The 17,869-nt window shown below is 47.4% G+C and overlaps 1 protein-coding gene across 1 annotated transcript; it reads left to right on the top strand.

Annotated features, from left to right (window-relative positions):
* Positions 1–6,560: 6,560 nt before the first annotated feature.
* Positions 6,561–12,726, top strand: ZNF648 (zinc finger protein 648). The gene is made up of 2 exons (XM_038541767.1): positions 6,561–6,817; positions 10,330–12,726. The coding sequence occupies exon 2, from the start codon at positions 10,391–10,393 to the stop codon at positions 12,098–12,100; it is 1,710 nt and encodes a 569-aa protein (XP_038397695.1). The 5' UTR covers positions 6,561–6,817; positions 10,330–10,390; the 3' UTR covers positions 12,101–12,726.
* Positions 12,727–17,869: the final 5,143 nt, after the last annotated feature.

The raw sequence follows: 17,869 nt of genomic DNA, 5'->3' as shown, positions 1-17,869 counted from the left end.
AAGAAAAGGCCCCTTGTACCTCGGCCAGCGACTGGAGGTGGGGTGGCCTAGGAGCACAGGGGAGCTGGGAGCTCCGCGGCAGCTGCAGCGCCGGCCGGCGTCCCGGGGGCGATGCTCCGGGGAGCCCGAGGCGGAGCCAGAGAGCCGGGCGGCCCATCCCCGGCGCAGGGGCGCGGACCCAGGGCTGCGCGCACCCCCTGCCCCCCATCCCTAGGAGAGCGACCCACAGGATACCTGGCCGTAGTGAGGCCCCTTCCGTCCCCTTCTCCCCTTGGCAAACTCAAACTCCTCTTTCAAGGCCCAACTCAAAAGACATTTCTTCTAGAAACACTTCCCCGAAGTCTAGGCACAGCCAATCCCGCCTCCTCCTTGCAAACCCGCAGCATCGCAGGCTCCCGGGAGAACTGTCCGCGGTGGAGGCTCCAGCACCCCGCGAGGCCGCGGGAAACCCCCAAAGCGAGACCTGGCCTGGTTTCCCGACACCTAGCGCCTGGCTCAGAGCCATGCTTCTTCTTCTTCTTTCTTCTGTCTTCTTTCTTCTTTCTTCTTCTTTCTACTTCTCCTTCTTCATTTTTTTTTTATTGGAGTTCAATTTGCCAACATATAGCATAACACCCAGTGCTCATTCCGCCAAGTGCCCCATTCAGTGCCCATCACCCAGTCACCCAAACCCCCTGCCCACCTCCCCTCCACTACCCCTTGTTCATTTATTTATTTTTTAAAGATTTTATTTATTTATTAATAGAGACAGAGAGAGAGAGAGAGACAGAGACACAGGCAGAGGGAGAAGCAGGCTCCATACAGGGAGCCTGATGTGGGACTCGATCCAGGGTCTCCAGGATCACGCCCTGGGCTGCAGGCGGGCGCTAAACCGCTGCGCCAACCCCTGTTTGTTTCCCAGAGTTAGGAGTCTCTCATGTTTTGTCTCCCTCACTGATATTTTCTGGGTAGCTGGGACCCCTGCCCCAAGATCGGGCCTGGGCTCACCGCAATGCACACTAGAGGATCCTCCCGACCCGAGCAATCTCTGGGAGTGTGGCCCTGGAATCATCATATCTAGTCAGATCCCTCTGTTATTCAGATGCACAGCAAGACTGGTACAAGTCTTTCAAGTGTTTTTGACCAGGAATCAAAGCAAACCAGAGCAAGAAACACAGTTTTCATTACAACCCTGCTGTACATATATATGGATATAAAACTAAAATTAAAAAAAAGTTCTACTTTATTCCATTCTGTTCTACTCTATTCTACTCAAACAAGAATGTTGGTTGTGACTCTTTCCTATTCATAGGTTTTGTCCCACAGTTTGAAAAACATAGACAAAGTGGTGCTCAAACCATTATTTGATGAATGAATAAATGAAAGATGGAACAATTAAGGGAATGCTTGTATCTTAGCAACTGCAAAACAGAGGGGCTGCATTTGATACTTTCTATGATCTTTTCATTCAAAATCCTGAGGCCTGATGCCTTCTCTTCCATTTCCAGCAGCTTCATCATGCCCAAGGGCTGATGATCTTTAGTCAAAATGATTCCCGCTGATATAAGATTGCAGAGGGTTCTAGTTCGGTTCGTTAATTAACTAAAGACATGCAGCTTCCCAGCTTCCCTCCCTGGAGCCTGGAAGGACCAGCAAAGGCAGGAGCCAAACCTTAACCATAGGAGATTCCTGGAAGTCCTGTCTGTGGTGTTCTTTCTTGGTCCTCCACATGGTCCCAAGGTTGAGGTGGTATGTGGAGGAGCCTCTGTGACCTGGAAGGGTGTGTTATCCCCAGGACAAAGAAAATGTGCTACTATGTCAATAGAGTGAGTGTGTGGTACCTGTAGGGCTCCAGGAACCTCAGGGATCCCCATCCTGCTGCTGGTATTTTGTCCTCCTACCCTGTGGGCCTGGGGCTTTGGGGCTCATCTGAGAAGGCCGCCGCAGCACAAAGTGGGCCTCGAGGAGCTAGGAGGGGGCTGGTCTTTTTGGAGAGTTGCCAAAGAGGTTCTGCTTCTTACAGCTCATCCATAGGGTAAGGCCTCAGGAGAGCTGGAGAAGAGAGTTCTGGTGGAGACCAGAGGCGGGTCCTCTACTTCTTTCTGATGGTTGGACTATAGTGGAGGCTAGTTTCCCTCTCCCTAAATTATGTTATGGTTATCTAATACTGGTTGAGTGCTTTTACTCTGCAAGGTCAACATCTCATTTAATCCCCATAACTCTGTAAGATAGATAACTGTCATAAATCTTAATTTACAGATCAAGAGATGAGACAAAGAAAGGTTAAGTAACTTGCCCACAGTCATGCAGCAAGTCGCAGAAGCAGGATTAACTAACCCAAGCAGCCAGATTCCAAAGCCTGCATGCTCGCTGACTATACCATGTAGCCTTCACCAGAGGCAAGGGGCGTTGTCAGCCAAGGGTGGTGGTGTCCGCCTGATGCTCTTCTGCAGGAGGTGCTGGGAAGTGTTGGCATTTGGAGTCATCACCATGTGTTGTCATCCTGTCTGGAGCATGAACCTCCCACCCTTGTCATTTATTACATATGTTGAGTATAACAATGAGGAGCCCAGGCTTATGACATCATTGTTCTGGGGATATCGTTGGCCTCAAAAAAACTTGCTTGACTAGCCTCTCAGTAGTGATGCTTGGGATAAGGAGACCAGAGTCAGCCAGAAAAATAGTGGCTTTCTGCTGGCAGGTAATTAAGGAAAATAATTCTGGAGGAACAGGGATGGGATAAAGACATCATCAGGCTCCCACTAGCTCTAGGATAATAATAATAATAAATATAGTGGTTGAAAAAACACTATACGGCTAACATTGGACTAAATTCTTTTTTTCTTTTACTAAATTCTTAAAAATATTATTTCAGGGTATTTTCACAACAAGCCTGTCAATGAAGGTATTTTTATTCTCATTCTACAGAAAGACAGCCTGAGACTCAGAGAATTTAAGGAAATTAACCAAGGTCATCCAACAAATAGGACTGTGATTTAAAGCCATATGTGTCTAAAGTAAAATCATGTACCCAGTTCCTGTCACACCTATTAATTCTGTTTCTCAACAGAATTATACCTTGCTCAACAAAGTTTGATGGCTGAGAGAAAAACAACAACATTGAAAATCTCTATTGTTGGGGTGCCTGGGTGGCTCAGTCGGTTGGGCATCCAACTCTTGGTTTCGGCTCAGGTCATGATATCATGGGTGACAGGATCAAGCCACATATCAGGCTCTGTGCTCAGCTCATAGCCTGCTTGAGATTCTCTCTTTCCCATTCCCTCTGCTCCTCCCCACCCTGTGTGCTTTCTCTTTCCCAAATAAATAAATAAGATCTTTAAATAAATAAATAAAGTCTCCATTGTGCTTGGTCCACTTAAGTGGCTCCATTAATCTCCCTCAAAGGGGGTGCAGGGCTGCTGCAAGAAAGCAGATAGTTGGCAGCAAGTCATGGAAGCAAGAAGCCTTCAGGGGAGTGGGCCCAAGCTCCAGAGTCTCATGTAGAGAACTTGGGAAGTATCTCAGGTCCTCTCAGAATCACTATCCGACCAGATGTCCAGCAAAGTGCTAGGCATCCCCCAGGGTGGAGGGTCAGGCCTGTTTTCTGCCCATGTAGCTCATTACCCCCTCAGCCAGCCAAGTAGTTCACAGGCACCGCTGGGCTCCTCCGTGGTGCCTAGTGGAAGCCATGTGCCTTCCCCTCTCCTCACTGCCCTGAGCTCCTCTCTCCATCTCTGTTTCCTTCCCTTCCCAGATGGGCAGGCAGGAGGACCCTTATGACTACTGCCAGTCAAGGCAGCTCTAGAAAAATATGCCAGATTTTGAAGGCAGATTTACAAGTAGGAAATAAGTAAAAATAATGTCCCTTGTTTCCCCACCTGAGGGATTAAGCAGAATGATATAAATTCCAAAAGTTCTTTGAAAAGGCGGTGGGAGGGGAAGCAAGATGCTGTCCTAGGGGAAAGGGGAAGCCCTTTAATTCCAATGCCTGGTGGTCCTCCTAGTGACTGTGGGAGAGACCGAATGAGACGGTGACTGTACTCATGCTGTCAGAAGTGGAAGGCATTCAGGTAACAAGAGGAGTCTGAGCAGCAGGTTGACCAGTGGTCTGAACAAGACCCACAATGCAGTCCTGACATTGGATCAGCCTCTTGTGCACAACTCATCAGGATGGTGAAGTCTTATGTACAGAAAAGGCGCACGACACCTCAAAGCAGGATTTCTAAGATGGCTAAGGGGACATCTCAGGGTAGGTGACTCAGGGAGACATTATTTCTCAGTGCAGGTAGCAGCATCCACTCCTCATTCATTGCTAGATGGCCTAGCCTGTACCAGAGAGATGGTAATACCCGTGTGCCTTGAAAATCAAGGAGGAAACAAAATGGGCAAGTTAATTTAGAAGTCCCATGACATATAGTAATTAATTGTTACAGATTCTAGAAATAAAGCTTGATGAGAAACAGGCTATTCAGGCTGGACACCAATAGGTAGGCATTCAATGGAACCACAGTCTCCTTGGGCAGCTGTACTGTAGGAAGAGGTCTTTTGGGGGAGTGACTGTGGTGACCACACATACACAGGTCACACAGCCTTGGGATGGAGGGACTAAGAGTTTTCAGAGGGAAATGAGGGTGCAGCCAGGTAGAGGACCAACATGTAGGCTTAGAAGGGAACCCTGTATGGGCCACTTGTGCTGTAGTGGTTAAGAGTGTGACCCCGAAATGTCAGAATCAAATCACAGCTCCACTATGTAGATAATGTACCAAGCTGTGCCTCACTATCCTGTCTGTAAATGGGAATAACGTTGATAGAAGCTACTCCATCAAAATGTGGTGAAGATTAGTGAACATACATCATCACAGTGAAGCTGGAAATGGGGAGGGATGCACGGAGGCTGACCTAAGCCCCAGCTCTCACCTCCACATGCCCCTCCTGAGGAGTTTAGCTGCTTCCTTACCAAAGGGGGTCTGAAGTCCAAGCTTGTACAATATGGCCACTTGGGAAATTTTGAGCAACAATGTTGAGATGTGGGTTTGTGGCAACACCATCCGATAAGTTGCTATGGGAGATGCTTTATTTTATTTTTTAAAGATTTTATTTATTTATTCATGAGAAATACAGACAGAGAGACAGAGACATAGGCAAAGGGAGAAGCAGGTTCCTTGTGGGAAGCCTGACGTGGGACTCGAATCCCAGGACCCCATGATCACGACCTGAGCCAAAGGCAGATGCTCAACCACTGAGCCACCCAGGTGTCTGCAGATATTTTATTTTAAGGGCCTATTTTCCCCTCCTTCACCGCTCCCACTAACACCAATGGTTCTCAACCTTTCTTGGATCATGGCCCATTTGAGAAATATGTGATTGCTAAGGATCTTATTGCCCAAATAGTGCATATCCACATAGCTGTAGCATTCCGCACTTTACTTCAGCAGTTCTATGGACATGAGGATTAAATTCTGTTCTAAACTTCAGACTCAAAGACCTAGAGGGATCTCTGCTGTCTGTCTCCTGCCTCTGCAGCCACAGCTATACAACTCCAAGGCACAGATAGGCCTGCTTTTCTGGATCATACTCTGAAAATCGCTGTTCAGAAAAATGTGTTAGGTGTCAGTATTGCTGTCAGAGTTACAGTCCTAACAAGGCCATGGGGATACAAAAGGAGCCCAATGAGCCATGTCTTCCCTAGAAACACCAACAGCATCAGTAGTAGCAGTGAGAGCAGCTGACTTTTCTGGGCATAACTATGTGTCAGACACTGAGCTAAGCTCTTTACATACATTCTCATATTTGACCTTCCAAGACCTCCAAGATAGGGATGGCATCATTTAATGCCATAAAATGGGGATTCTCATTTTACTGATGAGGAGCTAAGACACAGAGTGGTTAAGTAACTCACTCAAAGTCACACAGCTAGTGAGTGGTAAGATTCAAACCCAGTCCCAGACCCCTGCTGTCAACCAGTGGCCACCTAGGGACATCACAAGTACCATACTCCCTTCTCTTAATTTAGTGTTCTGAGCTATCACCCTAATGAAGCCACATTAGACTTGAGTGGGTATAAATTCTGGACACAGTGTATCTCATTTCCTGAGACATGCTTTTTCCTCCAAATGAATGAATGGGAACAAATACTGAAGATGAAGAGAGGTCCCAGACAGGCCTACCATTCATCTGACTAAGGAGATAAAACAATTTCCCCACATCCTAACCCAGCAAAATGATGATGGGCATCTCTAACCCAATGACTATTTCAGAAAATTCTGGGAACACCCCCGCCCAAACTGTAGCTCGACAAAATGTGGGCACCAGTAAAGGGGAGGTAGGAAGATAGTTCACCCTATCCTGCCTCCCAGAGAGGGAAAAAGCATGCTTCCCCAGGAAGCTGGTGTGTGACACTGGCCTGTGGACAGATCAGGGCAGGACTGAAGGAGGGACAGCTTCCTCTGCTGGGAAGAAGCAATGAGAGTGAGCAGGAGGGAAGGGCCACCTGCAGGAGGGCTGAGCAACCTTTCTGAGGGAGGAGGGAGGCTAGAGGGAGGCTCTGGCAGGAGGGGAGGCGGGAGCAGAGGGAAGGCAGGATCGTTCAGGCAGTGAGAGAGGGCAGCCCCGCTCTATTTCCCAGGCTGCTCTCTGGGATGCAGGCAGGAAGGTTGAGTGTATTACACTGGCCCCACCTCCTGAAGCTCTCTCTGCAGCTGCTGGACTGGACACAAAAGCGTGAGGGACAGAGACACCATCTCTGCTGATCTGTACCAAAGTCTGGTTCCAGGTGCTGAGAGGCCACATGTGACAGAAGCCAGCGTGGGGGACTCGCACAGCTGTCTGCATTTCCCAGGTAAGCAACTATTTGTGTCAGAGCCAAAGGTAGAGAGCAAGGCCTAAAGGCAGAGAAGGCGGGAGGTGACTGCCCTGGGATGGCCCCAGAACAATCTGTGGAGGGAATGCAGGAAGAGGGGCTGGGGCCAGAACTGGAACAAACCCTCAGGCCAGGCTTCTGCAAGGTGTCACTGTATGAGGTAAGTAAGCTGGAGGCTGCATTTGGGCCAGTCCTGGCTGGCAAAGGTGGTGGAAGTTCCAGGAAAGGGCTGTGCTCTGACAGCCTCTGGGGTCAGCATATCTGGAGAGCAGAAGGGCCAGCCACACCGTGGCACCAGTGTTCCTTCCAGACCAGGAACATTTGTGTAGACTTGGCCAGAAAATCCCACCCTGAGCCCCTGACTTCCTCTTGGTCTCGGTGGTCAAGAGAGGACCTCTGGCAGCTACAGAAGGAGGAAAGCAGGATTTGTTCCCTAGGACTGTGGATTTGGACAGGGGAGGGATTTCCCATGGGAAAAGACAATCTGCTGTAAGCTAGCAGAGCACCACATGCTGCCCTGAGGAGGCCCACCTGTGGCCCAGAGGACGGGGAATGAGACACATTTGTAAAATAGGGTCCGTGTGCCGGAGGTGGGGTGGGGTGCATGATGTAGGTGGTCTGCAAGCAGTTCCATCTGAATACACCAGAAGGGCTGTTCCAGAGAAAGAAAGAAGCCTAAGAAGTCTGTTTCAATCACATCCAGCGTCCCTTTGCTGTACCCGCTGGTGGACCACAGTCCCTGATCGGGCATGCTGGCCTGAGTAAGTCACGCTAAGCTGGCCAGCGCTGTGTCCCCTTTGTTAACCAGACATACACACATGCACACAGCCACTCTTCTAAGAACCAGTGTGCTGAAAATACATCAAGCCTGGTTTCCTGTCAAAGGATATGCCAGCCACACTCTGACATGTTAAGGGGATAGAGAGAAAGAGGTCAGAGGGAGGGAGTGGCCCCTGGGCTTTTAGGCCGCAAAGGGACAAAAGATGCTGAACCCCAGACACCATGGCATTGTGTCCTCCCTCCATCTGTGGCTTCTGCTTCCAAGTACAGAGTGAGGATTCCTCCCTACTGCTCCCCTCCTACACACACACACACACACACACACACACATTCACATTAAGTGGATTTATGATCAGGCCAGAGCAGGGAGAAGGACAGTTTGAGGAGGCGGGGCTAGGATATGACTTTATTATGTGAACCTTGGCCACCAAACTGCTGCGAGTGTCCATCTAGCTCCCTCCCCAAGGTCCTGCTGAGGGGCAGAGGAACTCCCAGTATATGGGACAAGGCACTAGTCACTGAGTGCCAGCCGTGTGCCAGAGCTTCCCCCAGACTACACAGTAGGTGTATTATCTTCCATCTTCCCAATGAAGAAAACAAGGCTCTGAGACACTTGTTGATGCACAAGCATAGGATTTTGAGTGTCTGATACGCCTCAGACCTTGAATGAATGACTACCTCTTGTGAGGACGGGTGATAGAACACCTCCTGCCTTATGGGGAGTGCATCAGAGCCGCCAAGTGCAGACATTGCTCCCCTCATCCCGCCTGAGAAAGTGGAAGGTGGGCAGAGGAGGAAAGAAGGATTTTCCAAAAGTAAACACTCAGTGACTAATACTCTTGACCACCCCAGGCAACAGTCTCCACAGCCTGTGTCCTGGCCTCTTTCTCTGTGGAGGGCAGTTTGGGTCAACGAGAGCAGGGAGGAGCCCCGTGGTGAGGCCCTGCAGCCAAGACTCCTTGGCCCAGAAAACACAAGGGGCTTTGATGCCTTGCAGCAGGCAGTGGCTCTCCCCCAGGATGCTGTGGCTGCTCTTGGGCAAGGCCCAGCCCCAGGGCAGGCCTCAGTCTGGAGGCCACATCTGGGAGGTAGTACGTACAGCTCTAGGTCTAACACAGTGGCCTCAGAGTTAAAGAGATGCCTCGGGGCTGCTGTCACTGAGCAGAGTGGCCTTGGGCTGGTAGGAAACCTCTAGACCCCACTATCAGGGTCTGTAAGATGGAGAGAATAATAAAAGAGTAACAACATCTCGTAAAGGTTGCTGGGAAGAATAAATGAAGTCGCGCTTGTGAGGTGCTCAGCATTTTCCTGTCTTGTGATCTCTGCTCAGAAAGTAAAACTACTAGCATTACCCACTCTGATATTCCCAGAAGGTTCCCTCCAGACAAAAGCAAACGGCAGCCCTCTGGTCAGAAACTGCCCCTCACCCCCAGCCTGCAGGAGCCTGTCTCTCACTCCAGCCACTCCTGTAAGATGGATTGCTCACACACACAATCCCTATTAGCCAACCCTCGCAGGCTTTCTCCGTGTCTTCAAGCTAAAATAAAATCACTTACAAAATAAAACTCAATGGCTTCCTTGTCTCACGGCTTGCTGTCAAAACCCTAAGTCTATGCCTCTCAAATCAGGATACTTGCACCCCTGGGGGTAGGTAGGGTTTGCCAGAAATACATGAGGCTGTGGGATAAATATGGCACACATAAGGAAAAGTTAAATGTTTCAACTGAAGGTAAGTCCAAACACTATCTTTGTGAAAAAAAAGGGGGGGGGTACTTAGTGGAAAAGAAAAAAATACATGATAAATGTGTATATACATATATACATACATGTGTGTATGATTTAGCTAAATTAAAAATATGTAAATACAATATTGTAGGCCCACTATACTTCAATAATAAGAAATGTTTCTGTGAGAATACATAAGAACAAAAGATATATATTAGACAAACAAAAAACCCCACCTATGACATAGAATGTAAATTCTCATGAATACTTAAGATGAAACGACCTTTCAAAGATAGTTCAAGCTTCCTATAAGGACCCACCCACCCTCATCAGGATGCATATGTTCACCTTCTCCCCTTCATTGCAAAATCCCAAGAAGCCCTGCTTCAGCAGTATCTTCTTGGGAACATCCTGGTGTGTTCCCTGACCTGCCCCCATTCTCCCAGGGGCTGCTCCTTGTCTTTGGCAGACACGGCCACACAACGCAGAGCCTGGGAGGTGGCCCCAGCTGACACCACCCAGGGATGGCAGACTTGCACACCTGACAGGGACGTCAAGACCCGGCCTGGTTTCCAGTGTCCCAGGTGGGCCGACACTTTCCGAAGCCCGAGGACCAGACCTTGCTTCCTCTCCTCTCCTCTAGTCTTCCCCCATGCTCATAGAAAAACCACCTGGCCAGCAGTTGGGGTTTGAGCCCCCTGGACAGGGCAGGGCCCAACTGGCACTGGGCAAATGTCCCACCCTTGCCATCCCTGACAGCATTGTCTCCTGGAGCTTCTAGTAAGTGGACCTTTAAAGGGATTAAGGATAACTGTGTGGGTTTTTTCAGAAAGCCCCAGCTCCTCCTTCGCCAGTGGGACGCAACAGTGGGGCTGGCACAGCTACCAGCTGGAAAGAGATCTGTGGTGAGAACCTCAGGCCCCATGGCCATGAAGGAGATTAAGTACATTCTTTGTGATTTCCTCTCCATACCTTCCTTTTTGCAGGTACCCTGAGCCCAGCAAAGGTTGTGCCTAGGAGGAGCAGGAATAGAAGTGCCTGAACATCATGACACAGGTGGACCCCCAGGAAAGGTGGGGCAAGGTATCTGCTCTGTCCAACTTGACGGAGGAAGCTCATGACCCCCGGATGCTGAGTGTGAGCTTAGAGAGAGAGGATGAAGATGGTGGGGAGGCAGGAGACAAAGGGAGCACTGGGGACCCTGATCACCAGGCCTGTCCAAGCAGCAGCTCCCAAGTGACTCAAGACAATCCTGACTTGCCATGGCATCATCCACCCAGCGAGTCAGAGAAATTCTCTAGCTCCTTCAGTGCGGGGGCCATGGAGAAGGAACCGATGGTGATGCCTGAGAAGAAGGCCAGCTGGGGAAGAGAAAAGTCCAACATCACGCAGACCCAGGACCCCCCTGGACCAGGCGCAGCTCCCGGGACCCTCCCCAGCGACCTCTCACGTAAGTTGTTAGGCCGGACGCAACCGCTTAGGGACTCGCTACCTGGAGGAGATGATGGAGACTCCAGGGCAAACCTGGACGCTGCCTTGGGGGTCGCGTCCAATTTCCCTGAGACGGGAAGATATTTCTGCGCACAGAGAGGCATAGACACGTCCCCAGAGGACTCCTCTCTGATGTGTTTCCCCAAGCCGGGGGGCAGCTGGGACCTCCCCACGCAGGAGACTCGTGCACCGGCCCAGGGGTCGGCGCCCCCAGCGGGCCTGGCAGCAGCGGTGCGGGCCAAAGCGCGCATCGGCAGAAAGGGCCAGAACCCGGAGGGTGCGCGCCAGGGCGCGCAGGGGGAGGCGCACCCCTATAAGTGCCTGCGGGGAGGAAGAGCCTTCCGGAAGCCCAGCAGCCCGCTGAGTCCCTCGCAGCCGCGGGGCACCAAGCCTCACACCTGCGAGCTGTGCGGGAAGGCCTACTCCCACCGGGGCACGCTCCAGCAGCACCGGCGCCTGCACACGGGCGAGCGGCCCTACCAGTGCCCCTTCTGCGACAAGGCCTACACCTGGTCCTCGGACCACCGCAAGCACATCCGCACCCACACGGGCGAGAAACCCTACCCCTGCCCTGACTGCGGGAAGGCCTTCGTGCGCTCCTCCGACCTGCGCAAACACCAGCGCAACATGCACAGCAACGACAAGCCCTTCCCGTGTGCCGAGTGCGGTCTGACCTTCAACAAGCCGCTGTCGCTGTTGCGCCACCAGCGCACGCACCTGGGCGAGAAGCCCTTCCGCTGCCCGGCTTGCGACAGGGAGTTCGCCGTGGCCAGCCGGATGATGGAGCACCAGCGTGTGCACTCGGGCGAGCGGCCCTTCCCGTGCCCCACCTGCGGCAAGTGCTTCACCAAATCCTCCAACCTGATCGAGCACCAGACGCTGCACACCGGCCAGAGGCCCTTCAAGTGCGCCGACTGCGGCGTGGCCTTCGCGCAGCCCTCGCGCCTCGTGCGCCACCAGCGCATCCACACTGGCGAGAGGCCCTTTCCTTGCGCCCAGTGTGGCCAGGCCTTTGCCCGCTCGTCCACGCTGAAGCGGCACCAGCAGATCCACTCTGGGGAGAAGGGCTTCCTCTGTGCCGAGTGTGGCAGGGCCTTCCGCATTGCCTCAGAGCTGGCCCAGCACATTCGGGTGCACAACGGGGAGAGGCCTTACCAGTGTGAGGACTGCGGCCAGGCCTTCACCAGGTCCAATCACCTCCAGCGCCACCGCGCCAAGCACAGTACCTGCAAGAAGGAGCCCATCCCCTCCTCCTCTGATGAGTGAGGGCTCCAGCAGCTAACTCTCAGGGAAGGTGAAGACACTTGGCGACCTCATTGCCTGGAACCCTCCTGCATGGACAAGCCGATGCGCATGGTATCGTCCTCGCCCCACCGGTCAGCCAGCCTTTCCTCCCAGGGCGTCACCGGCCGTGGGGTGATCCGTTTGATTTATTGATCTCTTGTGTAAAAAGTAACAGGAGGGCTGGCACCCACGTGTGTGGTTTCATTATCAGTCTTTCTTCTGAATCTCAGAGGTCATATTCAGTTGGAAAAGGGTAAGAAAAAGTAGTGAGGACTGGTCAAGAGTTGAGTTCCTTGGTTGGGGGATCCCCGTGGATTGGGGATTATATCTTGGGCACTGTGCAAGCCGACAAGGATACTATGAAGAAAAAGATTGTCCTGTCCTGCCCTCAAAGCCATATGCAAATACTAAGAAGGCATCAAGGACCAGTCCTCTTGGGAAGAAGGGTACTTTTCAGTTTTTACATGAATAAAGGAATCCCCAGAAGTGGTCTCTGTGAGCAACTTTTCCAAAGCAGCAAAGCCTCCCTGAAGTTAGCCAGACCCAACCAGACAGTACATCATTTCTTTATTATTATTATTATAAAATTATTTCTTATTGGTGTTCAATTTGCCAACATACAGAATAGCACCCAGTGCTCATCCTGTCAAGAGCCCACCTCAGTGACCGTCACCCAGTCACCCACACCCCCCGCCCACCTCCCCTTCCACCACCCCTACTTCCTTTCCCAGAGTTAGGAGTCTTTCATGTTCTGTCTCCCTTTCTGATATTTCCCATCATTTCACTTTCCTACCAAAATCACTTTACCCTTGGGAAATGAGTCTTGGCTTTGAAGTAGAGAAGGCCTTTATCAAAAAGAGAGGGGAGTTTATGTCCTAAGTTTTGAAACCAGTTATTCTTTAAGTCCAGAACAACCTCTGAAAAAGAAGTCCATTCCTCTTTAGAACCAAATTTAGTAAGCTGGATTTAATCTGAATCTCACCCACAAAATTTACATGTGCCTCCTGTCTGGCCACCCCTTTTCCTGTTCCGACATATGGGGACTTAAACCATATGTAATTTACAGAGAGTAATATGCCCATTTACGGAGAGATATATAACATTTCTCCAAATGGGCTTGACCATAATTCAAGAAACCTCTTAGATTTATTTAAATTTTCCAGATCATTAGCTCCAATTTGAAGTAAACAAAATAAAATACCTCTTGCCTAAGTGCCAATTGGCTTGTCTTTGTTTCAAAGTCTTAAAAACAGATTTGGAAACCCATATGACTCAAAAATGCTCTTTAATGAGGTTATTTGAAATCTGTGTATTACCAACAGCTATTCTTCAAAATGTATTGATTTTCTATAGTTTAAAGTCAGTAGTTCTTAGCTCTGGATGCCAACTGTGAAGAATCCGTTCCATGATTTCACAGAGTTCCCTTGATGCACAGGGGCAAACAGCACTTCTAATCTTACCAAAGTTAAATAAGATAGTCTATAAGAACATATATAGTATAGTACTCTCCTTTTATGGATATCTTTCGTGGATTCCTAAAATTGCCACCAAAGGGTGCCAAATCTGAATTTCTCTTGAATTCCATCTTGACACATGGGGGCCAAAGAGAAGTGATATATGTTGTACTTTGACAAAGGTAACCTTAGTTAAACAGTTCTGACTGCATGCCTGGAGGTTTTGGGTCTTAACTCCCTCAAGTTAAGACTTAAGTGGTTGGCACATCAGACCAACAGAATTATCTGGTTCAGGGTCTGGCATGAGGGCCAGTGGTTGCGTTATGAGTCCATCCCCATCATTTACCAGTGATGTGACCTTGGCTTCAGATTCTGTACCTGTATAGGCTAATTAGGCATGATAATAATGGGGCAATAAAAGTTGGAGTTATCCTGCCAGGAAAGGAAATTTAACTGACAGCATAGGTATTACATTGGTAGAGAAGTCATAAAAATCAACCATAGCCTAGTGATTATGAACAGAGTAAAGACTAGTATATGTTTCCTGGGTAGCCAATGAAATCTTTGAAGACTAGAGTCATTATTTCTTTTCTTTATATTTTTTTAAAAGATGGTTGTTAATACAGTTTTAATAATTAAAACATTTAATTTGCTTCTATACATTTTTAAGGCAGTTTTCCCCCCAAAACCAGTTCATAGAAGGGCTGCGTAGATGTTGCCTGAGCTGTTTGTTAACCATATAACTTGCTGAATCCTAGCTTTGAATATTGAAACAGGTCTTCAGTGCATCTTGGATTCTAATTTTTTAAGCTTCCCGTGTGTTCTGATGCACAGCCAAGATGGGACCCACTGGTATAATTAATTATTAGTGATAATTAAATTTTATCATCTAATAAGCAGATAAAATGAAAATAGGTGGGCAATCAGGATGAGGTCATAATAGAATGAGAGTAAAAATAGGCTCAAACTGCTGGAATACCTCCTGACTTGGATATGGTGGACTCAAACTAGCAAGCAGATTTTGATGTCGTCTCATAGTCTCATTTCTGTAGTTGAGACATAGTACTTAGGTACAGCTTCCAGATGGGCACACCTTTGGGGAGAGAATGGGTGTCCTTTTTCTTAATAGGCAGAAAAAATTAGATTAGCTCCTGCTGGGTATCTTTGGCGCAACATACTGTGTTTCTGGAATATAAGGGAATATAATAGACTGAATAGACTGAAAAGAAGTTCATTAATCCTTCAGTGGCATCACATAACCAAGTCACATTTTAAGGAAAATTCTCACAACCAGTCTTTTCTCACACCAACTGCAAGAGTCATGTTGAATAGGTATTGCAGGGGAATGCAGTCCCCTTATTATAGCCACAGGTTACTGGGCTTCTGGACAGTGGTGCTCAAGTGGAAGGCCACAGTACATGGAGTGGAGGAACAGATTCAAAAGAGAAGCCAAACAGCTACAAAGTCGCATGGCACAAATTCTGCCCGGTAATGTCTTCCCATCCAAAGTGGAAGCAGTAAGTCCTTTGTTTTCAGAAGAATCAGTGTTTGAGTAATGTTATTCTGGCTCAAATGGTTACCACAGATAATAGTGAGGTACTTTTCTAGTTTTCTACAAACCTTCACATCACAGCAGGTAATCTTATTTCCCTGTTCTGTAATTAAAAATCAGAGCAGGACCTCCTTTGTGATAGCATTTAAAGCTTCTCTCTGGACTAGTGCTATTTCCTCTGTTTAGTTTGACAAAATTAATTTGGATATACCAAATAAAAATGATCATTTATAAGATTCCACTTAATAAACATTCCCTTGATATATTCACCAGAGTCCACAATCATCATGATTCACATCCTTTGGATGATAGTGATAATAGTTAGCACTTACACAATATTTAGTGTCCCAGGGACTGTTTTAAGTGTTTCGTATATATTAACAACTTAAACATTAAGGTAAAACCTATGGTGATTATTGTCCTTATTTTTAAGATGAGGAGATCAAGAGACGAAGAAGTTATATTGCCCAAGATATCATAGCTAGGGTGTAGCATAATGACGATTTGATAGTTAGGCATCAAGTGGAGCCATTTAAGGGCTCCAGAGACTGTGCTGTTAACCACAGGGCCAACTGCCTCTGTTTGGCATAGAACACTCTGCAGTTATTGGTGACATGCATTTTAAAGTAGGTGACCATAAATTCAAGAGAAGAAAAAGGTTGAAACACAGCACAGCAGTGTTCATGGCATAACCCAGGAAGAAAGACCTATGGATTACTTAAAAATGGATTTGGGAGAGCCTGGGTTGGCAGCTAGTAATCATTAATCCTTAGAGAAGCTGTCAACAACCCAGCCAGGAGAAAGGGATTTGAGTTAAAGGAGCCATTGTTCCTTGAAAGGCCCACCAATGTCTTATTCACTGACTAACGAAACGTTCTGTGTCTATGCCATACACAGAAAAATACACCAGCAATGAGTCTTGACACTCAACATTGACACAAAATTTTGTCATCCAAATGCATGCCCATTAAACAACTATATTACCTCTGATATGAACCCAAAAGATCACCCAGGAGTTCCAACTAGGCCTTAACAACTCTTACAGGGAAGGAAATCATCAATTTAATTGATAGAATACTCAAGCAGATGTCATTGCTAGACTCAGAACTAGATTTGGATTACAAACTCAATGACCTGTGAAAATATTGCCAATGATAGAATGACAATGTTTCAGCAAGCTAGAAAATGGTGTCTTTTTAAAGTTGAGAAGGAAGCTCATTTTTAACATCAGTTGCCCTCTCTCCATTCTGCATAAAACCATGCCGGAACAATTAAGAATTTTCCACAATGACTGGGTAATATTTTTCCATGTTTTCTCCTTAACCATTTCCCATACCCTCGGTCAAATTGGCTTCAGAGTTTCACTGTCTCAGGAGTGTCAGGCACTCAGTAGATTGGTTCAATGAATAAATGGAACTTCTATAAAAACCTAAGCTATGCTTAAGATTTAAAGTAAAATAGACCCCTTCTGTAAAGCAAAGAGGATCTAGAGGAGGCTGAGGACAAGGAGGGAAAGCAAGGATCTTCTGTGGTAGTTCAGATGAAGTCAAGGACAAATGAGGTTAGTAAATAAGATGAAGAGATGCCCAAGATTTCAGAGGTGGAGTCAATAAAGTGTGGTGACAGGATAATAACGGCTAGCATTCAGTGAACGCGCTTTAGGGGTTTGGCACTACCTCCATTATCCCAACTAACCCTTACAATGATCTGTTATGAGAGACCCTTGAAAAATATTCCCACATGGGATATGCAATTGTTTTCTTTTCTAGGAGAGCATATAAGAGTAATAGGTCTTGGCTATTGTCTATCAGTATTCTTAAGCAAGGGTCACTAAGGTCTGTGTGCTCTTTCTAAGAAATAGGTTGCATATCTGTCACAAGGAGAACATGCAGCAAATCCTCCACCTTTTGGGTTAGAAATCATGCTTGCTTGCATTTTTATTTTTTCTGCAGTTGTGGTGGTTTAAAAAATATACCAACATAAGTGTCCATCAAGGGATAAATGGATAAAGAAGTTATGGTACACGCACGCGCGCACACACACACACACACACACGCACACACACACAATGGAATATTAGTTAGCCAGAGAAAGAAGGAAATCTCTCATTTGTGACAACACAGATAGACATGTTGAGGGTATTATGGATGCTAAATGATGTAAGTAAGACTGAGAAAGACAAATGCTGTATGATATCAATTATATGTGCAATCTAAAAAAGTCAAACTTCCAGAAGCAGATAGAGTAGTGGTTGCCAGAGGCTGGAGGTGGGGGGAATTGGGGAATATTGGTCAAAGGGTACAAACTTTCAGCTATAAGATGAATGAGACCTGAGGATCTAATGTAAAACATGGTGACTGTAGTTGACTGTAGTTGATAACACTGTATTGTGTAACTGAAATATGTTAAGAGAGTAGAAGTTAAGTGTTTTCATACATACACACACACAGAAAAAGATAAATATGTGAGGTGATGGATGTGTTAACTAAATGGGGAGAGCCCTTTCACAATATATATGTGTATCAAATCACCACAATGTATACTTTAAATATCTACAGTTTTATATGTCAATAATACCTCAATAAAGCTGAAATTTCTTAAAAAAACAAAGAATTTAAAAATTAAATAAAAATAAAAAATATATTCACAAAGTCTTTGATATTCCTCCTTTAAGAAGTGATCCTAATCTCTCTCCTTTTTTATGTAGGCTGGACTCAGTGACTCAGTTCTAATGAATGAAATAAA

The sequence above is a fragment of the Canis lupus genome, chromosome 7 (genome assembly GCF_011100685.1).
Source record: "Canis lupus familiaris isolate Mischka breed German Shepherd chromosome 7, alternate assembly UU_Cfam_GSD_1.0, whole genome shotgun sequence".
Lineage (NCBI taxonomy): Eukaryota > Metazoa > Chordata > Mammalia > Carnivora > Canidae > Canis > Canis lupus.
Note: the sequence above shows the minus strand (reverse complement) of the source record. Positions and strands in the feature narration are given on the sequence as shown.

Coding starts and splice junctions, on each gene's coding strand:
- ZNF648 (XM_038541767.1), top strand. CDS start 10,391: ATGACACAGGTGGACCCCCAGGAAAGGTGGGGCAAGGTATCTGCTCTG.